The sequence below is a fragment of the Narcine bancroftii genome, chromosome 9 (assembly GCF_036971445.1).
Source record: "Narcine bancroftii isolate sNarBan1 chromosome 9, sNarBan1.hap1, whole genome shotgun sequence".
Classification (NCBI taxonomy): Eukaryota; Metazoa; Chordata; class Chondrichthyes; order Torpediniformes; family Narcinidae; genus Narcine; species Narcine bancroftii.
Window position 1 is genome coordinate 27,212,067 of NC_091477.1, and position 27,149 is coordinate 27,239,215.

General features: G+C 39.9%; 1 protein-coding gene across 3 annotated transcripts in view; it reads right to left on the reverse strand.

Annotated features, from left to right (window-relative positions):
- The window catches only part of LOC138743350 (A disintegrin and metalloproteinase with thrombospondin motifs 2-like), a 273,394-nt gene that overhangs the window by 143,893 nt on the left and 102,352 nt on the right, over positions 1-27,149 (reverse strand). For all 3 annotated transcript variants that reach the window (XM_069898571.1, XM_069898570.1, XM_069898569.1), the window contains exon 4: positions 10,877-11,036. In XM_069898571.1, the coding sequence (XP_069754672.1) occupies positions 10,877-11,036 (160 nt within the window). The remainder of the gene's footprint in view (positions 1-10,876; positions 11,037-27,149) is intronic.

Sequence of the window (27,149 nt, forward strand, 5' to 3'; positions counted from 1 at the left end):
TTAAAAATGAAATAATTATGAGGATACTTGATCAGTGAATAGGATATTTATTTTTATGCAGCAAATGACTGGATTTTTTTCACAGCAAATCAAAAAATACAAAATAGTGCAGAGGCTGAAAAACAAACAAAACCAGAAAATGCCAAAACCATTTTGCATCTGAGAAAAGAAAAACAAAGTGAAGAGTCTCAGGTTAACGACCCTTCCTCAAAACTGGAAGAGTGAGAAAAAAAAAGCATGTTTTAGCTCGCAAAGCAAAGGGTGGGGAGAACAAAGGAAATGTCTGTAACAGGGTGGAGACCAAAGTTGTCCAGGTGACAAACTGCTTTCAAGTCCTGTTCAGTTATCAAAGAATGAGTTTAGTCAGGAAGAGAATTTAAAAATGCAAGAACTGAGAGGTGCAGATCACAGTAATTCCTGGAAATCCAAAATCAATGCTGGAAATAGGCAGCAGACTCAGCAATGAGATATAATTGAGAGACCACATCAGCTGAAATCTGGAGCTAAGAAAAACTGCTGAAGGAAGTGGGAGGAGCAGCATCTGCAGAAGGAAAGAAATTGGTGGAATGTGATAGGCGAACGAGGAGGGGTGAAAAATGGTGGACAGATGGAGCCCAGAGGGAAAAGAGATGGAGTTGGGAGGGAGGTAAAGAGGCAAGTGGACAGGAGGTGAAAGCAGACAAGGAAGAAAAAAAAGCATCTAAATACTGAACCCTGTGGAACTCCATTAGTAATAGTGTAGTACTTGATTCTTTCAGATTGTTGATAATGTTAGTACCCTTATTCATTCAGGTGCCTTTCCGTTCAGCTTGGGTGATCGTGCCTCTCCATCCGTCACGATCTCTGACCCTCTGAATTGTAGTTGTTGCCTCCTCTGTTCTCCTTCGTTGAAGGGTCCATCTTTGAGCTGAGACGGTAGTCGAGGTCGAGGTGGAGAGATGAGGAATGGAGGTGGCACCACAGGATGGAGGATGATAAATGGGAACACAAAGAAGACATGTGCTGGAATCTGATATGTAAGCAACATAATGTGAACCATTTAAGGAAAAGGGGCAGATGGAACCATATAGGAGAAAAAGCACACAAATGCTGGAGAAACTCAGCAGGTCAAACAGTGCCTTTATGTAATGAAGGTGAAGATACATCATCAATGTTTCAGGCTTGAGCCCTTTATCAAGGTGTGGAGGAACATGAGAGAGGGTAAAGGAGAGTGGGTATCAGGTGATGGAGGTTGACAAACCAATGGGTGTCGTTGGGGGCTGGAAGGTGGGTGTATGGAAAGGGCTTACAAACAGGAGGACAAGAGTGGATCCAATAGAGACTTGGCATTGAATTCAGCCATTTAGATAGTCACCCATTTCTGTTTGTATAAGAATTGACCAGTTTACCATCTGCAACCCTTTTATTTTGTTTTAAAATTGAGCCCTACGCACGTCTAAACCTTTCATACATGTTACAAATAGCAAGCATCTAAATACTGAACCCTGTGGAACTCCATTAGTAATAGTGTAGTGCTTGATTCTTTCAGATTGTTGATAATGTTAGTACCCTTATTCATTCAGGTGCCTTTCCGTTCAGCTTGGGTGATCGTGCCTCTCCATCCATCACGATCTCTGACCCTCTGAATTGTAGTTGTTGCCTCCTCTGTTCTCCTTCGTTGAAGGGTCCATCTTTGAGCTGAGACGGTAGTCGAGGTCGAGTTCACGATTACACAAGGAAAAAATACTGAAATGGTTTCCCATTGCCTTCTTTAGTTGTAGGGTCCACACTGGACAGGTAACCCTGGCCATTGACCAGCAGATTCATCTGCCCAGCGTTTTTAGTTTTACAACCATAAATTCCAATTTGTAGAATCTGCATATAAAAACCATCCACCATCTACAATCCATGGCTTCACGTGACCCTGATTGGGAGGCTAAACAGGTACTAAACCTTGCCCAAGGGTAACCTGTAGGCTATTGGACGGAAGGAGTGCCTTGCACCTCCTTTTGCTAAGCAATTGCGCAGCACTTTATAGTTAAAATCCTAATTGTTTAAAAGCACTTCCTTCCATTTTCTCTCTTTTCATTTTTTATTTTCCATTTATATTTTTATTTTATTTTGCTTTCTCCTCCAACATTGAATTTGATATTTTAACTTTCACTTCGGAGTTTGAAGTGGACACCTCATTATTAATAGTTCATATTGATTGATTATGGCATGTTCCTTGTTCACAACAGTCCCAGATGCCCTGTAGATGGTGCTATGCCAAAGAGGCTCTCCAATCACAGCAAGATTGGGCACTAAACTCCACCGAAAGTACAAATGAGGGTAACAATTGGCTTGTGCCTCGACTAAAGATGAGAACAACACTTTGTCATAGGGGAAAAAAAAAGACTTTAATCTACAGTACTTTTCATTTGGACAAGATGGAACAAATATATACAATTTATATTAAGGTTATCACCTCTATGAAAGTATTACTACAAGAAAGATTCATATTATAAAGTAAAACAAATTAATAGCTTGCTCTAAACCCTTCATGGACAAAGTTATAATTGCAATCAATCTGCTGGTTTCCAAAAATACTTGGAAAAAGACAGAACTATTGCATCACACACACAAATCCTATACCTCTTTCCTAATGGCAGCAGCGTGAAAAGGGCATGGCCTGGATGGTGAGTGCCATTAATAGTGATGCTCCATTCTTGAGATATGGCTTCTTAAAGATGTCCTTAATTGAGTGAAGACCAATGCCCATGTTGATGCTGGCAGTTGACAACTGTAGCCTTTTCCTGTCCTATGCATTGGCAGACAGTGATACAACCAGTCAGAATGCTACACTTGTAGAAATTTTCAAGTCTTTCGTGACATACCAAATCTCCCAAACTCCGAATGAAATACAGCCACTCATGTGCCTTCTTCATGATTCCATCAACATGATGGCTCCAAGGTAGATCTTCACAGATGTTGACACCCAGATCTCCATTGCTGACTCCTCGAGGAGGACTGGTTTGTGTTCTTCTAGTTTCTCCTTTCTAAAGTCCACAATCACTTCCTTAGTTTTGCTAATGTTGAGTTCAAGGTGTTGTGACACCCCTAAACTAGCTGATCTTTCTCCCTTCTGTATGCTTCCTCATTCCCGTCTGTGATTCTGCCAACAACCGTGGTGTCATTGCCACACAGTCATGGGTATAGAGAGAGTAGAGCAGTGGGCTAAGTATGCATCCTTGAGGTTCACCTGCGTTGACTGTCAGTGAGCAGATACTGTTACTGATTCCTACCGGCTGTGGTCTAGTGATGAGGAAGTCAAGGATCCAGTTGCAGAGGGAAGTGCAGAGGCCCAGGTTTTGCTTTCTGGCCAGCACTGAGGAAATAGTGGTGTTGAAACCTGAGCTGTAATTGATGAAAAGCAGCCTGATGTACATGTTACTGTTGTCTAGGTGGTCCAGGGCTGAGAGCCAGTGAGATTGCACCTGCTCTGGAACAATTATGGTAGTAGACAAATTGCAGTGGCCTTTTCTGAAGTATGAGTTATTGTAGCCATGACCTCTGAAGCATTTCCTAACAGTAGATGTGTGAGCTACTGAGCGATAGTCATTGAGGCAGCTCATTCTGCTCTTCTTGGCCACTGGGATGATTGATTATCCCTTTTGAAGCAGGTGAGAACCTCCAACTGCAGCAATGAATGGTTGAAAATGCTTGTGAACCCTCCAGCGAGTTGGTTGGCACAGATTTTCAGTACCCTGCTATCAGGCCTGACACCTTGCAAGGATTGACCCTATTGAAAGATGTTTTGACATTGGCTTCTGAGACAGAGACAGTATATTCCTGCTACAATATGACAAATTCCATATCAACTATCCTAGTACATTTCTGGTTGAAAAAAATATTACTGATTTTGGAACATTCAAATTAAAACTAAAATGTTGGGAATACTTGATGCTTCCGACTGCATCTGTAGAGAGAAGTAAGGGTAACTTTAACCTTTCACAGAAAAGTAAGTTGATCTGAAACATTAATTCAATTTCTTTGATCTCTATGTTTGCCAATCTGGTATCAAATTTGTGTTCTTTATTTACAGTTCCATGTTCAGTATGGGAACAGGCGAGCGGCCACATCATGCTTTACCTGACCTGCTGTACATACGCCATCTCCATACTAAATGCAGGCAGCATTTACTTCCTGCTACACTTCACAAATGGAACCGGAAGTCTTGGCTCTTGTACTGTCCCGTTAACACTTGACCTCTCATTGATGTTCAGAAACAATTAAAAGCAGTTTAAGTGGATTACATCTAATAAGAAAAAATATCACCAGCTACCCTTCATATAAAATGGTATTACCATTACCAAATATTCCACCCTCTCTATCATGGTGCTCATTATGGACTGGAAACTAAATTGGACATGTATATGGACTATAATATAATAGTCAAGGACTGGGATTCTTGTGGCTTGCGACTCACCTCCTGAAACTCCCAAGCTTTTTCACCAGCTGTAAGGCACAAGTCAAGACAGCATTGGAATTCTGCTGCTATGTTCCAAGTTCTCACAATTGGCAGCAATGTAACCCAGAAATTGCAATATTTGTAGCCAGAACATAAAGCAGCTCACCACAACACAAGCAACACTGCAGCTACTTTAGATAAACATTGATGTAATATGAGGGAATGACACACTCAAAAAAAGTACAATGAAAATCTCACCAACAATGTGTTGACGAAATTCCTAACAGTCAGAAATGTATGGAGAGTTACTCATCTTTTTCATCAGCCAGTTTTCAACAACAGAGCATTAATCTTCAAAGTTGTATTTTAATAGATTTTTATTCAATCATATTCCTTAAATGGGTATTTGAACCTAATCGGCAACTCTCATTATATCTTGAGTGTACTTGCATCCACATACCTGAATGAGAGACAGGTAGGAAGATGCCATTCTCACACTTCACAGGGAAGCATCTCAAATACTAACTTCCAGATTTTTTGCATTTAACGGGTCACCTCTACTTTCCTAGTTAGTGCTGAATCCTTACGTTAAACCAAATAATTAATCAACAAATTCTGGTATCATGCCAAATTATATCCATGACAGAGAGGAGAATTCATTCTTGTTATTTCTCATTTTATTTGAATTTTGACCATTTTTTTTTCCAGACCAACATTCTGTTAAATAAGAAGTTGTAGCACAGCTAAAGGCAGAGTTGCTGAAATAAATGCCGTCCACACCAAGCAAGTAAACCAGTAACTACCATTTATTCAAACCATGCGCGTTCCTTTGTAGGGGAGGTGACAGGCTCATGGGAGTGATGTCATAATGCTGCCGAGGCCTGGCCGTTCCCCTGGCAATGAGCTCCTGCAGCCTGGAACTTCTGCGCGGTGGGAGGAAAGCCCCAGTGCCCTGCCGCGCTGGCTGTTCACCCATCGTGTGCGTATCCATTGTGCTCAATATAAAAATGGCTTATGTCCCCTCCCAATGTTTCAATTCCTGACGCAATCCTCTCAAGCAAGTTCTAAATACCAGAATCCTTCTTGATTCATCAATGTTATCCTGAAGATGTGCTCAGAAATTCAATTGTCTCACAATGTTTTATTCATCATATATGCCACTAAATATAGATTTATTTTGAGTGAAATACCCAAACAACTACTTCCAAACAACCAATTTGCATCACTCCATAACTTTGACCAGATATTTTCTGGCAAAAGGAATTCTTGTAACCCTGATACAATCTTTTCACTGAAGCATTCTCTGTGCAAAAGAGACAGGGGAACTTGGACTGCATTGTTCTGAGGGTGGCTATCGTTTAGCAGTCTGGGACAATAAAGACTTGTCACAGTGCCAGGCTGGGTTGCTGTTAGGGGCATTGGGAATAATAGGGTCTGACAAGTGCAGGCTGACAGTTTGGAAGAAGGCTACCATCACCGAGCCAACCTCCATCACCACCACGATTCCACCAACATCCAACAATGTGATCAGTGAAAATATACAAAGTCCCCCCCCCAATCCCTGCCAACACCAAGTGCCAATCTCCCTTCCCTCTCCATCACTCATAGCAGCGCTGCTAGACTGCTTGAAACTGTTTCAGGGAGGCACGTAAACATGGAGGAGTACACGAGCTCAGTGACTGGCTACGTCAGCAAGTGCATTGAGGGTGTCACAGAGATCAAAGACTTCATAACCAGGACCAACCATGGTGGGATGCAGGGGTCCAGGCCCTTCTCAGAGCTTGTGATGTTGATTTCAGAAGAGGGTGTAGGATGGCACTAAGATCAGCCAAGGTTGAACTCTCCCATGCAATCCAGAAGCCAAAGTGTGGATGTGCACAGAAGATTCAGACAGCTGTGCAACACTGACGACACGAGGGGCCTGTGGCAAGGGATCAAGATTTTGCAACTCACAAGTCAACCTTGTGAATTAAGGATAATGACACTTCCCTCTGGACAAACTAAACTCATTCTGTGCACGGTTTGATGAAAGAACCAGATGATACCAAAGAAAGCTCTGTGTCCCTCTGATGAACTGCCCCCATACATAGCCACGGCCAAGATGAGGAGAATCCTATCCAAGGTGAACCTAAACAAGGCAGCGGGGTCAGACAACATAACTGGGCAGCTACTGAAGGACTATGCCAACTAATTGATGGAGGTCTTCACAGAAATCTTCAGCGCCTCACTGAATCGTTCCCACACAGTTCAAAACAGCCACCAACATCCTGGTACCCAAGAGGGCGACAATAACAGGCTTCAAATGACTTCCACTCTGTGGCACTGACCTCCACCTTTAAGAAATGCTTTGAGCATTTGGTGATGGAACACATCAAAGCACACCTCCCAGGGATGCTGCATCCATTTAAAAACACCTATAGAAGAAACTATAAACGATACCATAGCCTTGTCACTTCATTCCGTCCTGGCCCTCCTGGAGAACGATGCCTCATACACTTGGCTGCTGTTCATCGACTTCAGCTCAGCATTTAATATGACCATTTCCCAGAGGTTGGTGGAGAAGCTGTCCTAGTGCAGTGTGTCCGGGTCAGTAGCAGAACGTTAAGCAACGTCATGCTGAGCAATGGCGCATCTCAGGACTGTGCTCAGCCAGCTCCTGTTCATGCTACTGACCCATAATTGCATCACCAGATCCAGCTCCAACAGTGTCATCATTTGCAGATGACACAACAGTCGTTGGCCTCATCAGCAACAATGATGAGTCGCACTACAGAAAAGAGGTGGAAAATCTCGTGAAATGTTGTGAGAGTAATAACCCGAGTCTCATTGTGGACAAGATGAAGATGATCATGGACTTCAGGAGGACCAAGAATGACCACCCTCCACTGCACAACAAAGACTGTAGTAGAGGGTGGAGAGCACTAAGTTCCTTGGAGTTCACTTAACTAGTGATCTATCATGGACACTCAACTTCTCCTCACTTGTCAGGAAGGCACAACAGTGACTACACTTCCTGAGAAGACAGAAGCGAGCAAGGCTACAGCCACCATTATGTCAACATTCTGCAGGAGCTCTTTCGAGAGCATCCTGGCTGGCTGCTTTACAGTGTGGTATGGTTTCAGTGGAGAAATTAATCAGAGGTCAATCCACAGGACCATAACAGTAACAGAGAGGATCACTGGAGTCTCCCTCCGCCCCCCCCCCCCCCCCCCCCATCAACACGATCTACTGGGATTGTTGTCTGAGCAGGACATGCAAAATCATTGAGGACCTCTTCCACCCTGCACACAGCATCTTTCAGCCACTTCTGTTGGGGAAGGGATACAGGAGTATCAGACCCAGCACCCCCAGACTGAGGAACATCTTCTTCCCACAGGCAGTGAGAATGCTGAACAACCAAAGGAACTGCTCACACTAACCATCCAAGACTCTCATGTGCACAAAACAATCTATTTATTTGCTTAGATAAAATATTTGACTGCATATGTATTATTTACCTGTATGTGTGTTGTGTCTCCGCATGTTTTGCACTGTGGACCAGAGAACGCTGTTTCGTCGTGTTGTACTTGTACAATCAGATGACAATAAACTTGACTTGTTTTGAACTGTGCACCAGCAAACAAGCTGTGCTGGGATGAAAAGGGAGACTGGAGCTGAGCATATAGTGGCAGGGTCAAGCAGTGAGACCAGGGCTGGAAGACTCACACCAGGTGGCAGTGGTTGGTGAGCTGAAGGGTTGAAGCAGCTGATCAATACTTGATGGTTGGGAGAGAGATCAGAAGCGAGAAACTGCCAATAGATGATGTGAAGGCATGACAGATAGTCCATACCTGACTTCAGACACAACAATGAGGTTGGTTTTTAAAATATTCTTGACCCAGCAAGCCACTCAGTTCAAGGGCAACTAGAGATCACCAATAAACGTGGCTATGCCAAAGTCAGCACCTGGGACTTTGAGATTGGCTGTGAAAGGGAATGCCAAGCAGTGCACTTTTAGCAAAGGAATAATGACCAACAAAATCATTAATTCAAAACAGTCTTTTGGCTGTCATTAAGCAAAAGCTTTTCATATCCTTTAAGGTGGGTCCAATGATGTTATAACTTATCATGAAGGAAGCCTTTTACAATGTCTTGTCTAACATTTATCTCTGAACCAAGCTCCTTTTAAAAACAGATTAGCTAGTCATATGCCTTATTGTATCATGCAAAGCCGTGATGTACGGAAACTGATGGTTGCAATTCCCCGCTGTACATACCAATGGATGAGTGAAAGGTTCAAGTAAACCGGTATCAAAAGCTAAGCACTTCTGCATTTGAGCTCTTCATGTCTAAGTGATGAACAATTCTATTTTGTGGCAAAATATTTTCTTTTAACCAACACAAAAATATTTTTTATTTGGAAATATTAAAATATCACAAAATATATTCACAAACTAGGTATTCTGGTTTCACTCATTCCAGATTTTTGAGGAGTTCTGAACCTGTCCAGTTACTATGGTGACAGAATAACATCAATTCTCTGAAAATAACATTCTGTCAGACAAGTGGTTACTCTCAATTCACAACAACTTACAATTGAATCCCCCTTCACTGAATCCCAGAGTATATTCCGTCTCCAAAATAAAAAAAAGCCTCAAATATTTAGTTGTTCTCACTACAGTTCACTCAATTGCAGAGTCATTCTAAGCCCGAAACTACAAAAGTCAGTTATTTTACCATAATTATAGATGGAGCAATTGTGCTGAATACAGACATTTTTCGTGAAATTAATCTCCACCTTAATTTAAACAATTGTTCAGGAAAGATTGTTCACACAACTCAAGACAGAGTGAAATTTTACCAAAAGGAATATGTGGCCCTCAAAATGATCGCGTTTAGAATTTTTAACTGAAGCACATATATAATACCTAACTGATCATGGGACCAGTAATGCTATGGAGTGAGATATGGAACTGGAGCCATATACAATATGCAAATCAAACCTTGAGGTTTTGGAAATAGAAATTTGGTTAATTAAGTAAACTCTCGAACAGCACAGCTGATCTCAGTATTGGATACTTATCATATTGGGTTAAACGTAGCTATCGCCACCACTTGTTCCCAGATCCCAATTGTAAATCTCTCATTTATTTTCACCTTCTATCTATTCACTCTTCTCTGGTACAAAGTGTAAACCAAAAATCCTCATGCTCTCCTGCCCTTTCACTTCAATCTGCAGCTCAAGATACATGGATAATGTCAATTCATTCAGCTGCTTCTATCTACATCCTTGCATACAAAAGCTTAAGCTCACATAAGCCCCTCCAGAATCATGATCTCTATCTAGTTCTCTACTTTGCTTACCATGTTGTCTCCACGTTTACTTGGATTAGAGAATGAGGCAAGGTTAGCTGAGCTAAGGTTTTTCTCTTCAGAGTGAAGAAAGACAAGAGGTGACTAAATAGAGGACTACAGTTCAACTTCTAGATTCTAAACTGAGTTTATAAATTTATTTCTTCTTCCTCACAAAAAACACATACCTTTGCAATGTCATCCATTTTTAACCTCTCAACATTTAAATTGCTGAAACCTTTGCAGCTTTTGTAGTTTTTGAAACAAGCTGTCAATCACTCTACCCTTCCAACATCACCACCCCATCTTTTCCACCACTCATACATTCCACCAACCACAAATGTCAGCACATTCAAATCTATAATGTAGATACTGTAGATCCAGTTACACATCGTGCCAATAGTTCATGGCCCCCATCCTTTGCTGATGCCCTAGATAATCTAATCCAAAATATCATAAATTGTGCTTTGATTGTTTCACAGTTCCTCTCAATATCTTTTTCAGCATAACCCCAAGAATGTTTTGCTCCTCAGAATGTCTTCCTATCTTCTATCTCATTTGTCTAATGATCCTGCTATCCCTCGGCTATACTTTACACTCAAAACTTTCTTGTTAACTTTCTCCTCGACTTTCCTGAAAGCTGGAGTTCAAATCTATCAGAACAGATACACCACCCTTTGTTTCAGCAATTTCTAATAGTTCAGGGCCGTGGAGTGAGAGAGCAAATGGGTAAAATAATAATTTTTGTGCTCGTCACTGGGAAACTTTGGGGATTCCTCAGTAGGCCTGAAAATTCCATTAGATGAAGTCACTAGTAAACTACATTTGCAGGAATCATGGCTGCTACATTTTCTCCTTCACAAGAAGGATTTAATTTTGTTATATTGCTGTGAATCACTTTGGAATAACAGACATCATGAAAAATTGAGCAAATAAAACTTATTTTTCTTTCTACGTCAGCACACAAATGAAATCCATTCATACTCAAAGTCTTGCCACATAATACATTTTAAATGGCACAGACACTCTCAGACATCTTAAACTTTGGTTTCATTCCAATCCTTTTGAGGAAATGAGCCTATATATTTTTTTTTTTTAAATCATGTATTTACTGACCTTTTAAATGGACATCATTGATCGATGCAGGAAGTGTTTTTTTGGTGGCTGACCTCTGATACACGATATGAACTCGCCCATTTTCTTCTTCCTCCTCCATCTTGTTTCTTTCCAGTGGTTCAATAAAGAATTCATCCTTGTCCGTTCGAATCATGCCAGCCTAAGTGACAGGACCAGAGATTAGACGCTCCTTAAAATTGCTCATCCACTAACCCAAGATTTCACACAAGCATATGTCCACATGACTTCTATCATTTTTGAAAAGCTGGTTAAATTCTTTATGAAGAATAATACAGCTGCCATCCTTTTGACTGACATTAAAAGCAAAAGCATATTTCATTATAGATGCCACCTCACAAGTTGATGGACAGCTTTGTGAAAATGCCAACTATTCAAAGGGAACATGCAACTGAAAGCAGACTCATGATCAAGGCCAGAGATTCAAGGTGACTGAACAAGTTTCAGCCCTTTTCATTACATCAGTTGTCAGAACTTTTGTTTGCAATAAGGTATCACATTTGACAAATTTCAGTTGTTTCACCATCGAAGCTGAAACCCAACTGGCCTTGTGTATGATAATAAAGTTGGATTGGAAAAAAATTACTGGAACATGAACCTTTCATGGCAAAAACTGCAGTTATACCCAAAAGTAAATCCGTTATATTATGAAAAGAAATGCCATTTTTAATAGTGATAAACATAATTTTCAAATAACTATTCATTTTTAAACACTGGCACCAAAATTCTAAAAAGGTACCCTAAAAGGTGTACAAGGTGCTATTCCCATTTTGTGGGTGACCCACAGGCAGCAACATTTGATCTCATTCGAGTTCAAAAGCATGAACTAAAATAATTTACCACAGCCCTGTAACTAATCCCTGTGATGTTTCTTTTATTACAATAAAGAAACTTAGCTTCTTTTTAAAACAATGAGATTTATTAACTAAGCACCCAGGACTAAAAACAGAACACACACATGCAGACTTCAAGGAAACGCTTCCATCTTCAATCTACTAAAGATGCAACAACATTCGCAAGATATTACACACTCCATCTCTGACTCCTCCTGGTGGTAGCACTATCACTACAAACCCTTAGTAATTTATCACGATATGTATCTGACCCTTGGGGGCATGGCAAGATGGCGTAAGGAACAGACGTGCCTTCCAGACCTCTCCTGACTCTGATTTATTGTTTTGTCTTTAAGTGCCCGTTAAAGTTCTTTTAAAAGTTTATAAATAATAGGTGTTGGATTAGTGCCTAATGGTTTATATGTAAAAAAAAGGTAAAAGAAAATATCAACAGACTGTTAAAAAACTACATTTTCCGAAATTGTCTGAGCCTACTTGTTTACAAGAAGCCAGGACTCAACGTAGAATGGATCCAGAGGAGGACGTGCAGAGTTCGGCATTGAAGCTTCGTTTTAAGCCGGTGAGGCTCTCTGAAGGTCGCACTCAACAGCTTTCAGAACAAGGGGCTGGACGGGTGCCAGTGTTTCGCACGGTGGCCACTGCAGGTGTTGTTGCGGAGGCTTTGACAGTTGAATCAGCTGGGGCGCCACCAGCTGGAGAGTTAAAGAGTTGTCATTCGACTGCTATAGTGATGGCGCTGCAAAATGCATCTTCAATTACAACGGTTTTTCCAGACATCGATTCAGTGAAGATTATTAAAGAGATTTGGCTTAAAGATAACCCTGATCTTCAGTCTCCTGGCATTGCTGGGAGGGACTTTGAGAGGGATTTTTATATGAAGTCAAACTGCTAGAAAAGATACTAAATTAAGGGAAGGGACAGAAGATCCCGTGGTCTCTAAGGAACAGCAAGACCCCATTATGCCTGAATCTACTTCTGTTGAAATGTCTGTTAAGGATCTTGAAGATAAGATGTATTCTGTATCGAGTCACTTAGCTAATTTTGTGAACCTGTTTATTTCCAAGATTAATGCGATGGCGGAAGTCATTAATGGAGCTTTTAAGCTTGAAACCATTGAAAGATTTGAAATGTGTGATCAAGGTTTAGTCGATGCACAGGATCAACTGCAAGATGAAAATAGAATAATTGAAACATTGCAGATCCAAAATAAATATTTAGCAAAAAAGGTTGATTATTTGGAGAATCAATCTAGACGGAACAACTTGAAAATTGTTGGTTTGCCAGAAGGCATAGAAGGACCAGATCCAAGAAAATTTTTTACTGAATGCATTCCACGAGTGTTAGGACAGGATAAATTCCCTGAAGGTTTAATACTGGAACGTGCTTATAGAGTTTTAAGAAGAAAATCTTTTTCAGGACAGAATCCAAGATCTGTTTTGATCCGTTGTTTAAACTATTGTGACAGAGAGACAATTTTACGTACGGCTATTAGAAATGCCCAGCAAAATAGATCTCCTTTGATGGTTCAGAATAATCCTGTTTTCTTCTATCAAGATTTGAGTCAAGAAATTATGTTTCAACGACGCGAATTTAATTCTGTGAAAGAACGGTTGTGGAAAAAAAGACATAAGGGAACATTCAGGTATTCTGCAGTACTGAAGATTTTTTAGGATGAAAATTAGCCAAAGTTCTTTGACAATCCTAAAGAGGTTATGGACTTTGCTCAGTTTCTACCAATCATGCAGTTTCAGGAACGATGTAGTCCTTCAAGGTCTCCAAAGAGTAGAGATGTAAGGTGGGATCCAGTTTTTTTTTTAAAAGAAATGGAAGCAATGGTGACCGAAGTGGTAACGTTGATTTAAAAAAATAAATCTTTTATTTTTTTTTGAGAAGAGTTTAAATAGTTTAAATAATGATGATAGTTTAATGAAATGGGAGTTGGGAGAGGAAACTGGGTGGGCACTAGTTTCCAGAAGTCATCAGCTACCTGTGAGTTATCTCACACCCAATATTTTGGGGGAGTTACCGCTTTGGGCGGTTTAAACAGGAGGAGGTAGTTGTGATCTCCGACCTGTTTTTTTTTCTTTTTAATTTTTGGGTTAAGAAGTGAAAGTTTTTTTATTATTATTTTTTTTAATAAATAATTTTTTTAAAACTCTTTTTGTTTTCCGATTGTAATTGAGAGGGAATTAGGAGGTTTTTTTTCTCTCCTTTTTTTTCTCTTTTTGGGGGGGGGGTTTCTCTTTTTTCTTTCTTTTTTTAAGAGGATGATGTCACAGAAGATAATAAGTCAAAAATTGAGGATGTTGAATTAGATGGAGGAAGATGAGGGGAAAGGTGATAAGAAGAAAAAGAAGAAAATTAAAAATTAAGTACAAATACATTGAGGGAGAAGAGTTTAATAAAATTAAGTTAATTTCGATAGAATTTTGAAGATGTTATAAATGAAGAATATGGAGAATTTTATAAGAGTATGAACTTTTTTCTTTTTTTTAATATAAGGGGAGGGGAAGGGAATAAAAAGTTTATCTGATTGTTTTTCTAAGGGATGTTTTTGTTCTCTCGATGAATTATAAAGGAAACTTGGTATTAATGGAAATTCTGTATTTATGTATTATTAATTATGATTTTTTTCAATAACAGATATGTGGTTGATATATGATTTTAATATTTGAACTTAGTTTTAAAGTGGATTTCATTTGTTAAATACATGTATTATGTTTGATTTAAATATATGTTTAAGGGTATTATTTTAGTATTGATATTTTTTTTGTTGTTAGTAATTTTTTTGTTGTTAAGTTTTATCCTTTTTTTGTAAGTGGGGTTTTTTCTATTTTATTTACAATATTGTTAATTAATTCTTCACTCTTTATTTTGGGGGGAGGGTTGGACTAATTTTAAATTAGATGATTAATGTTGTGTTATAATTATTGGGGGGGTTAATTTGTGTAGTTTAATGATGTAGTATTCTAATTTTTATTATCTTATTTTTTATTATTTCTTTGAATGTAATTTTTATTTTATTCATGTCATAAAATTTTAAATAAAGTTTAAAAAAAAAACTATATGTATCTGACCCTTGAAAGGGAGAACAATCTTGAATTAATGCCTTCAGTTTAAACATATGATTTGTGAGCACAATGTAGTATTACCACTGCTGCAAATGGCTTAATGGCTATCAATACAAGTTATTGTCAATTGCCCCCCACTGCCTTATTCCCAGCAGCCCCCCTATCATCTTCAGAATATATCTATCAAGTGGCTCAGTGCTAATGCCAGAAAGTTTTACATTCATGCACAATGGAGATGTTTCATTCATTGGTATCATTCTGTGGATTGTGATCAAAGCTGGTACAAGTCTGGGTCTACCATCCAACAATTGCTTTGCCATGATGCTGCTAATATTGGAACATAATACTACATTTAGAATGTAACATGCATGAAATTCTTTAACTTTGTCTATTGTCCAGCATCCCTCACAGAAATGAAGCCCCAGCGAGAAATGAACTCACAACCCCTGGTTTACAAGGCCAGTGATCTAATCACTGAGCTATTGGAGCTTCCAGCAAAGATAATTTTACTGTCAGTGAGGCAAATACTCTCAGGTGCAGGACTCATGCACACAGCAACCTCTATACCCCCACTTTCTGTGCACCTTTTAGAGCTCTGGGGGCAGTATTTAAAATGAATAGTCTTTTATAATTATTTATTATCTCTAATGACATTGGGGCATTTTTTAAATTATGATGTCATGAATTCCACAAAAATTTCAGCTTGTTGTCTGCCATCCCTGGATGTAAAAAGTTTCTTTGGATACAAACTGTATTCACCCCAAGATATTATTGCTTAGCACTTCAATTGCATGTACATTTGTATTAATGAGATGAATATGAAATATTGTCCATAATCTACACTGCAATGGGAAATAATTATTGTTGGCAGTGGCGTCACTAGGGTTGGTGTCACCCAGTGTCATAACACATGGTGTTACACCACCCCCCATGGACCTCCCGTACCAGAACATACTACAGAATCCTTAGTAATGTTTTTTGTACTGATGTTACTCAAATTGTAATTCCCGTAGATCACTGAATGTAAAGGCAACAGTAGTGAGATAAACAACAAAATTAAAATTACACCTTTAAATTACAATACCATACGCACAGCCTAAATGTATTTACATTTACATAGTTTCACATGGTTAAATTGTAAATTCTGTAAGAAAACAATAGAATTTGAAATAAAAATGTTTAAGAACTACATCAAAATTATGTTTATTTTAACGTTAAATGTTATTGTTACATGAGGTACATTTCATTTAGGTTTTATTTGAAGCACGGTCATCTGCATCAGGGATCCATGGAGGAAAAGCTGGATGGAGGATATGTACCATGGTGAAAGAAGGAAAGGGAGGAAAATGATGGAGAGGTTTTGGGATAATGGATAAGGTGATCAACTTTGTGAGTTTCAATGTAAATGGGCTGAATGGAAAGGTAAAGAGGACAAGAGTTTTGTCACATTTTTAAAAAAATACAAGCGGATATAATGTTTCTACAGGAGACCCAACTCAAATCAAGAAAGTTAAAAAGGGGGTGGGTGGGTTACATGGTGACATCCTACTTTAGCTACTGAGCCAGAGGAGTGGCCATCCTCATGGGAAAGAGTGTACCATTGGTGATCTGGGGCCTGGTCATTGACCTGGCGAAGAGATTTGTGATGAATCATTGTTAGATATACTCAGAATTATGGACACTCATGAATATATATGCCCTAAATTTTGATGACAAACAATTTATACAAAATATATTTTTGAAAGTAACAGAGGGGGTGTGAGAATATTTTGATTGAAGGAGATTTGAACTTTGTTTGGATCGGTCTTGGACAAGTCGGCGAGGAAAGTAACAAGGGGCAGGGCAGCCCAAACCACCCTGGCCTTCATGAAAGAGTTGAATTCAATCAATGTCTGAAAAAGGCAACATCTGAGAGAGAGTGAGTATTCATTTTACTCAAGACAATATGATTCCTACACTAGAATTGATTTATATTTGGCACTGGCTGAGTACATGGCTTGGTTACTGTCTCACTATTCGCCCTTGACTCTGTCTATTCTTCTTTCTTTGGCTTGGCTTCGCGGACGAAGACTTATGGAGGGGGTAAAAGTCTACGTCAGCTGCAGGCTCGATTGTGGCTGACAAGTCCGATGCGGGACAGGCAGACACGGTTGCAGTGGTTGCAGGGGAAAATTGGTTGGTTGGGGTTGGGTGTTGGGTTTTTCCTCCTTTGTCTTTTGTCAGTGAGGTGGGCTCTGCGGTCTTCTTCAAAGGAGGTTGCTGCCCGCCGAACTGTGAGGCGCCAAGATGCACGGTTTGAGGCGATATCAGCCCACTGGCAGTGGTCAATGTGGCAGGCACCAAGAGATTTCTTTAGGCAGTCCTTGTACCTCTTCTTTGGTGCACCTCTGTTACGGTAGCCAGTGGAGAGCTCGCCATATATCACGATCTTGGGAAGGCGATGGTCCTCCATTCTGGAGACGTGACCCACCCAGCGCAGCTGGATCTTCAGCAGCGTGGACTCGATGCTGTCGGCCTCTGCCATCTCGAGTACTTCGATGTTAGGGATGAAGTCGCTCCAATTAATTTTGAGGATGGAGCGGAGACAACGCTGGTGGAAGCGTTCTAGGAGCCGTAGGTGATGCAGTAGAGGACCCATGATTCGGAGCCGAACAGGAGTGTGGGTATGCCAGATAAACAGGCCACAACGTATAGATGGCACTTTAATTCACTGCTGTTGGGAAAACTGAAATTTTGTTGATAAGAGTTGTTCTGTGAGACAAACTGTCCCTCCACTGCCAATAGTTTTCTATTATGGGACACACTGAAGTCTTATTTAAGGGGACATATAATTATATACACCAAGGGTATTAAAAAGGAACATGTGAAAGAGGTAAATGATTTGGAACAGGAAATTACCCAATTGGAAAAATATTTTCAAAGATCGTGTTCTGAAGACAAATATAGGAATTTAATGAATGAAAAGCTCAAATACAACACAATGCAAACATATAGAAGAGATTATCCTAAAATTAAAACAGCTGGGGGGAAAAGGGCCCGTAAAGTTCTGTCTTGGCAGACGAGGTCTTGAGAACAATTAATGCGATACAAACTGGAAAAGACAAATGAAACATTTAGAAAGTTGTATAAATCAGAATCAGTGGTAAATTCCACCAAAATATATGATTTCTTGTCAACATTGGAATTAGCAAATTTGGATCAAGATGAATAAGAGTGGCTGAATGCCCCCTTCACTCGAGAGGAGATTGAGAAAGCCCTGGGCTCATTGCAGGCTAACAAATCACTGGCAGAGGATGGGTTCCCCGATAATTTTTTTTTTATATAAAAGAGTTTAAGGAACTTTTAATGTCCCTTATTATTGGGGTGATGGAACAGGCAGTGAAGACACAATCTTTCTCAACAGCAATCATTATGGTGATCCAAAAAAAGGCAGTGACCCATTGAACCCTGCCTCCTATACGGCAATTTCATTATTGAATGGAGATTATAAAATTATTGCAAAAGCATTGGCCATTTACAAAGAATAATAAATCCAGACCAAGCAGGATTTGTAAAAAAGAAACTAACAGCTGATAACATATGCAGATTGCATAATATGGTGCATCTGGCATAGTCGGGGGTGGACCTGGGTGTGGCCGTAGCCCTGGATGCAGAGAAAGCCTTAGATTGGAAAGGGACTTTTTATTTAAAGTAATGAAGAGATTTGAATTGGGACACCATTCATAAAATTGGGTAAAGACGCTATATATATCATAAGCCTCAAGCTAAAATTATAAAGAATGGGAAAACATCTCCAGAGTTCCCAATGGGCAGGTCCAGTAGGCAGGGCTGCCTGCTGCCCCCAGCATTGTTAATATTGGCCATTGAACCACTTACAGAAGCCATTCTGCGGGATCCAGATAAAAGGGGTTCAGAGTGGTCTAGGAGGAGCATAAAATCAATTTATTTGCTGATGAAAGGCTAGTATATTTGACGAACATGGTTGGGTGGGGGGGGGGGGGGGTCATTGGCCAGGCTGAGGACCACACTGGAGGATTATAGCAAGACCTCAGGATAGAAAGCAAATCTGGACAAGAGCGAAATCATGCCCTTGACAAATGAGGACTACAGACAATATTAACTATGGAGCCAATTTAAATGGCCACAAAAGGGCATCAAATATTTAGAGATACAGTGGATAAGGATTTATGCAATTTATATAAACACAATTATCTCCCTTTGCTCTGGAAGATTGAGGAGGACCTTGGTAGTTGGAGAACCCTGCCCATAACTTTGGTGGGCAGGGTTAACTGTACCAAAATGAAAGTAATGCCAAGACTACAATATCTATTTCAGTCCTTGTCCTTTCTGTTGCTTCAGATGTGTCAGGAAAGGTGGAATGGAAAAATTGACGTGGGGCTACGAACTGGGAGGTCTGAAATTGCCAGACTTTAAAAAATACTATTGGGCAGCCCAGTCGAGGTTTATTGCTTCTCTCTATGAGGCAGGTGGTACCCCTCTTGGGCACAAATTAGACTGTACATGGTTGGAGAAAAGATAGGAGATCAATATACAAGTGGGATACTAAATTGATATCAAGGGAAACAGATAACCCCATATTTATACATGTAATTTAGACATGGCAAAATACAAGTCAACGTATCGGGCTAAAGTTGGGATTATCTGCTAAAACACCCTTGTCCAAACAAATTAATACCTATGATGCTGGATAATAAGATCCTTGGCACCTGGTGCTGGAAGGGGATCAGGTGTATCTAGGATTGTTATAAACAGGGGTGGCTCATATTATTCAAACAGCTGAGGAATAAATATGATTTTCCAAATAAAACTCTCTTCTGCCATCTTCAGCTAAGATCTTTCTTAAGGGATAATCATGTGTAGTGAAGACTCTAATTCAAAGAGGGAATACACAAGACTATCTCTATAATGCAGTTCCTACTTCAAAGTGAGGGCCCGAAGCTGGGCTTACATAAGGTGAGGGAAAGGTGGGAGTTGGACTTGGACACAACAATCCACGAGCAGTGCTGGTCAGACTAGTGTCAAGTCAGCATAACAGCAGTTATGAATGCCAGGGACAGGTTGGTGCAATATAATTTCCTGCATTAACTAAACCTCACACCACAAAAATTACATAAATCTAAATCAGAAATTTCAGAAATGCACTTTAGGTGTGAAGATTAGAACCTTTATCCATTCAACCTGGCTGCGTACAAAGGTGAGATCGTTCTGGGTTGACCTGGGAACATTCTGAAAAAAAATGACAAAGATGGATTTTCCACAAGATCCAGAATTGTACCTTTTGGGGAACATTATTGATGTGTGATTTAAACTGTCCAAGTACCAAATTCAGTTTGTGAAGTTCACCTCGGCAGTAGCCAGGAAATATATAGTAGTCACGTGGAAGACCAATTCCCAATTAAATATGACATGATGAAATACAGAGTTGGATTCCTCTGGAGAAAATCATGTACAATTTAAGGATGAAATAGGACCCATTTGTTAGGGTGTGGCAATCTTATCTGCAACACATTGATATGCAGATATAATTATACCCCTTCTGAATAAAAGAAAGGTAATAATCTGCGCCAGTAGTGAAATAATTGAGATCAATGAAAAGGTCATGACACAGATGACTACTCTTGTATTTTGTTTCTTACCTTTTTATTAGGTTACTTTGGGTTTTTCTTAAGTTTATTTAAGGGTCTATGATTTTATTGATAATTGGTCTTTCATGCTTATTTAATTTATATAATCTTTTTCTTGTGGTATTAGGGTATGAGAGGGATTGGAGTGGGGCAGGGGAGAAAACAGACTCTGAATGTAATATACTATTGTTGAAAGGGATTGTATTGTTTGTTTGGATTTATGCGAGTCTTTGAAAATCAAAAATAAAATAGTCGAAACAAAAAGGGAGCCTACATTCACCACCTCGTTCCATACACCCACCACACTCTGTGTGAAGATCCCCTTCATGTTTCCCCTCAACTTTTCCTCTTCCACTCTTCACCCATGTCCTCTGATTTATATCTCATCTACCCTCTGGAAAAAAGCCTACCTACATTTACTCTGTCTATCTTCCTCGTAATTTTAAATATGTTGATCAAATCTTCCCTCATTCTTCTGTGTTCCAGGGAGTAAAGTCCTAACCTGTTTAACCTTTCGCTGTAACTCAAATCCTGAAGTCCTATCAACATCCTAGTAAACCTTCTCTGTACTCTTTCTATGTTATTCATATCTTCCCTGTAGTTAGGCGACGAAAACTGCACACAATACGCCAAATTTGACCTCACCGATGTCTTATACAACTTTACCATAACATTCCAACTCCTATACTCAATACTTGATTTATGAAGCCCAATATGCAAAAAGCTCTCTTTACAACCATATCCACCTGTGACGCCACTTTCAGGGAATTGTGTAACTGCATTCTACCACATTCCTCAGTGCCCTACCATTCACCATGCATATCCTTTCTTGGTTTGTCCTTCCAAAATGCAAGACCCCACACTTGTCTGCATTAAATTTCATCTGCCATTTTTCAGTCCATTTTTCCAGCTGGTCCAGATCCCTCTGCAAGCTTTGAAAACCATCTTCACTGTCCACAATCTTGCTGACCCAATTTACCACATTATCATCCAGATCATTGATATAGATGACGAACAACAATGGTCCCTGAGGCAGACCACTAGTAGCAGGCCTCCTCTCTGGCTTCTCCTATCCAACTATTGTTGAATCCAGTTCACTATTTCACCATGAATACCTAACATCTGAACATTCCTGATTAACCTCTCACGTGGACCTTGTCAAAGGCCTTACTAAAGACCATGTAGACAACATCTACAGCCTTTCCTTCATCAACTTTCCTGGTAACCCCCTCAAAAATCTCTACAAGATTGGTTAGACATGACAACCTACCACATACAAAGCCATGCTGACTATCCTTAATCAGTTTTTGGCTAGCCAAGTAGTTGTATATCCGATCTCTTAGAACACTTTCTAATAATTTACCTACTACTGATGTCAGTATCACCAGTCTATAATTTCCAGGGTTATTTTTGGAGCCTTTTTCTAAACATCGGAACAACATGAGCTACCCTCCAATCCTCAGGCACCACACCAGTGACTAAGGATATTTTAAATATTTCTGCCAAAGCCCTTGAAATTTTTACACTAGCCTCCCTCAAGGCCAGAGAGAATATCTTATCAGGCCCTGGGGATTAATCCTCAGCTACCAAGCACTTCCTTCACTTTAATGTGTATAGGTTCCACGACCTCACTGCTCGTTTTCCTTACTTCCCATGATTCAGTGTGTTTTCTGAGTGAATCTCTCTTCTTTGGCTTGGCTTCGCGGACGAAGATTTATGGAGGGGGTAAATGTCCACGTCAGCTGCAGGCTCGTTTGTGGCTGACAAGTCCGATGCGGGACAGGCAGACATGGTTGCAGGGGATAATTGGTTGGTTGGGGTTGGGTGTTGGGTTTTTCCTCCTTTGTCTTTTGTCATCTCTTTTGGCTCCAATATAAAGCCAACCACTCTGATCTTCAAGGTGACCAATTTTCTCTCTTACTATCTTTTTTTCTCTTTATATACCTGCAGAAACCCTTAGGAATTTCCTTCACATTGTCTGCCAAAGCAACCTCATGTATTTTGTTTTGATTTCTTTCTTGAGGGTTTTCTTGCATTTTTCATTCTCCTCAAGTACCACATACTCTCCCTGTTGCCTATACCTGCTATACACCTCTCTCTCTTCTTCCAAACCAGATCCCCAATATCTCTCAAAAACCAAACTTCCTTATGCCTGCTAATCTTGCCTTTAATCCTGACATAGAAACTCTGTACTCTCAAAATTTCACTTTTATTAAAATATTTCAGAAGAATTGTGAATATTGTGAATCTGGAGAAAATCATGTACAATTTAAGGATGAAATAGGACCCATTTGTTAGGGTGTGGCAATCTTATCTGCAACACATTGATATGTGATAATGTGATATTGTAACAATAAAATGCTAGCTGTTGTATTGCGTTTGATTGGCCATGACCAATAACTTCACAATATCTGGTCAAACACTGGTGGATTGATCTTCAAATCTGATGCTCTTGTACTGAGCAATCATCATATTTTTCATTCCCCAAGATATAACTCAGGGTTAAGCTTATATTACCAGCACACATGTTCACCATACACTAGATTAATGCTTTCTTAACACAGTTATTCTAAATCTATGTATTACATTTGCTGTATCCTCGTTCTTTAACATTAAATATAAGCAGATTTTAAATGCATAAAAAAACCTTGCACCAAAAACACCAATGCACCCGACAGTTAGTCGCAAAACAATTCCAATTAAACAGCTGTATAGCTCCAAACTTATTTGGTTTAATTCCTTTTTGGACTGAAGACAAACTCCATAAACTAGTGAAGACTGATGTTATGCCAACTTACACATATGGTTTATATGAAGAAGCAGTCTTCTCACCACATCATGTGCTATGAAGGATGAAACAGAATGAAGAGGAAAACAACATTCATTCACACAGGCGCACTTATTACAAGGGGAATTTCAATTTTCATTGTTTGATAGGCAGAAAGAAGGCAACAGTTGGTCAATGTCAGTGACGTTTATTGATAATAAATATCAAATCTCAAAATACAAAATGAGGCTGGACCAGGCACAATTTCAAAAAGGACTGGGCTGGAAAACAAGGGAAAGGACGCCAAATTACACTGCAATGCTGATCAGAGATGTAAAGAGGGCTCACATTCACGACAACATCTCATAAATTGCAATGGAAAATAATTATTTTTTAATACCACTTTTCTTAAATTTATAACAAAACCTGTTATCAATTATTTTGTTTTCCAAGAGCTCATCAGCCATACCACAATACTGCATGTAACAATAAAAAACACAGGACTATAGCTTTACAAATAAAAACAAAGGAAGGTAAAAGAGGCCTCTGCAGCTCATATTTTAAAAGCCCTGCTGTATGAAGGAGCATGTGCTAGAAATTCTATCAAGTGACAAAAAAAATGTCTTTTTGGAATCCACAACTAGATTTTATCTACAACCAATCAGCAGTGTATACTATTCTAAAAGTTTGTCCTCAGCACATATGACTCACACATGAGTGGAGACTGCCAGGCATGCACAGTGAGGTCAAACAAAAATAAATTGTGAATTGTTTACTCTGTACAATTAAGATCTGTGATTCACAAGGAGAGCAGATCATAACTGGAGAAATGGGGCATGCTTCACATGGAGCGACATGGTTCACATAGTGGTTAGTGGAATGCTATTGTGGCGCCAGTGGCCGGGGTTCAAATCCGGCGCTGTAAGAAGTTTGTACGTTCTCCCAGTGTTTGGGTGGATTTCCTCCGGATGCTCAATTCACTGTTCAAAATGTACCGATTAGGGTTGTAGGTCAATTGGGTGTAATTGGGCAACGTAGACTAGTAGGACAAAAGGGTGTGTTACCTTGCTGTATGTCTAAATTTAAAATAATAGTTACAAGGAGTTACACTTCTCTTTGGCTGCCATGAAGTTAAATGTATCTTGTTAATTTTCAGCTTTTTTTTTTTTAAAAAAAAGTATTTTCTTTGTGTTGGCTACAATGACCTCAATTCACCATACCATATCCATAAAGGTTTTTCACATAGACAGCTGAGGCATGCAACATCTGGACTCATATGTCCATGTGACTATCATCACCATCACATCAACTAGCTCATCATATATCAAGCACCTCCCCATCTCAATGCATACTTGATGCATCCAAACTAATGCCCTGTGCCTCAGACCTCCATCCCTAGATCTGTGTCCTCCAAACACCATCCCCCAAATGGCCACCCTTCAAACCTCCATCTCTCACTTATCTCTTGATCTTCCAGTCCTCAAATTTCCATGCTACCTGTCCTTCAACTCGCCATCCCTCAATATTCCATCCCTAAATGCCTGAATCTTGACCCCTCATCACACCATCCTCATCTCTTTACCCTCCACTCACTGATCCTTGATCTCCCAAAGACCAGTCCATTCTTGCTTATCTATGTCCAATTGATTTAATAATTCCTCAGTCCTATAATGTCACATCCCTCGATCCTCCTCCTACAATTACCATTCCATAATCCCTAAATCCCTTGATGCTCCATCCCATATTGCCTTAACTCTACCCTCCAACCAGCAATGCTCCACGTCCTGTTGTGCTATTCACTGTTTTCACACAGACATATAAATACACAAAATAGGAACAGAAACTATGTGCTGTGGTCCCATGGCTTGATCCAAAATCCCACAATTTCCAATCCCTTAAACTCTTGATCTTCTATCCAATAATGCTCACACCTCTACACTCCAACCACATCCTCCACTCTCTGTTGCCATATCTTTTGATTTTCCAAGACACCATCTCCACTGTCCCATTCTACAAGTCCCATCCCTTGACCCTACCCTGATTTTCTAATGCATCTAAATGTAGCCACAACCTGCACTCATCCTCTCTATCCTCAGATCCCTTATGTACACTCATCCCTCCCTTCTTGTGTGTATGGCTCTTCTGTTCCACATGATGTCTTGGGACCTGAGCTGTAGAATTTTGTTACCTGGCTGCCTAGTACAAAATCAGCACAGGACATCCATGTCACACCTCTGTAATGTGCCTTTCTCAGTGCAGAAAGATTTCTAGACTAGTTTCTATATAAAAGAGAACCTGGGCCTCCAAAATTATCTCCAGGATGCTTGGAAACAGTTCTAGGACATGTGCAACCCTGCAATCGTTCCCTTACAAAGGACATCAATCTTAGGCTTTCATATACCTGCCAGCAATATTATTAAGGGTACAGAGAGCAATAACATTAAACAGATTATGAAATAATCCATTTCAAATGGTTTATAAGAACTTAAGAAATTGAAGTAGGTGTAGCCATGTGGCCCATAGAGCCTGCTTTGATATTCAATAAAATTACCACTGATCTGGCTATAGACTAAGGTCCACCTACCTGCCTTTTCCCCATAACTCTTAATATTGTTACAATGCAAAAAAATTATATAACTCTATCAACTGGACAGAGAATTCCACAGATTTACTAATACACTACTCCCTGGGTCCAAAATCCACTCCCCCTAATCTTGAGGCTATGTTCCCCAGTTCCAGTCTCACCTACCAGTGAAGACAACTTTGCTGCCTCAATCCTCTCTGTCCCTTTCATAATTTTATATGTTTCTGTAAAAGCCTCTCTCATTCTTCTGAATTCTAGCAAGTTATTCCCAGGTGATTCAGTCTCTCCTTATTGGCTACACCCTCATCTCTGTAATCAACCAGATGAAATTTCCCTGCACCACTTCCAAAGAAGTAACAAGCTAGACCTCCATACTCATCCCCAGTCCATTGATTTCTCTCATCTCTCTGTCTCTCTCCTTCAAGCTCCCCAACCCTCTCCCTTCCTTCTCCTATCAGACAGCTGCCTTTTTTAGCTCTCTGTGGTCTCCCCATCATCTCAGCTTCTTTCTTTTCTATCCTCCCACCTGTATCCATCCATTACCTCTTGCACATTAGCCTGTATTCCTCCCTTTCTCTTCCACCCACTCCCTCCACCCCCTCCCCCATTTAATTCAGTCATCTGGCTGATTTTTGGCACTACTTCAGACAGACCCAAATTGCTGACTGTCTTTTACTTTCTGTGGATGTTGCATTACCTTCCAAGTTTGTCCAGCACTTCTAGAAACTGAACCATACCCCAGCATCTGAAGATTTTCTTGTTTACTTCCAAATGTTGCAACTAGAGGAGATGCCAAAACTGAAGATCAGAGGAACTCCTTAATGTTTAATTTTTTAAAAACAATCTGAAATAAATTATCTGCACCATAATTGGACACAAATTTCCTTTAGGGATAAGCATCTGGATAGGACATCTCAAAAGGTATCAGGCACTTTGGCATTGAAAAATCAGGTCGCATAGGGCCATTTTAGAAAATTGTCTCCAGAGATGGAGTGCCCAGAGATTTCCCTTAGCCATCCACTGTTCCTGATGTTTGAACAGTGTAGGAGAAAGACATAGGGAGAAGTTCATTCGCACGTCAAATGGGTTGCTGAAGCATATAGAAAAAGCAGTGACGATCAACTGGCATAAGGTCGTGTCTAGGTGAAAAGGTAGTGAGAGGACCTAATGGTATCTGGGAGCTTCTTCCAACACAATATTCCTATGTTTGTTAGCTGGTGGGGGAGTCAGTTTGGACACAATTAAAGAAATTTCAGAAATGCAGGAGAAACTCAGTCAGTTTCAGGCTCAAAACATCAGTAATACATCTTTACCACCTATGAATGCTGCTAGAC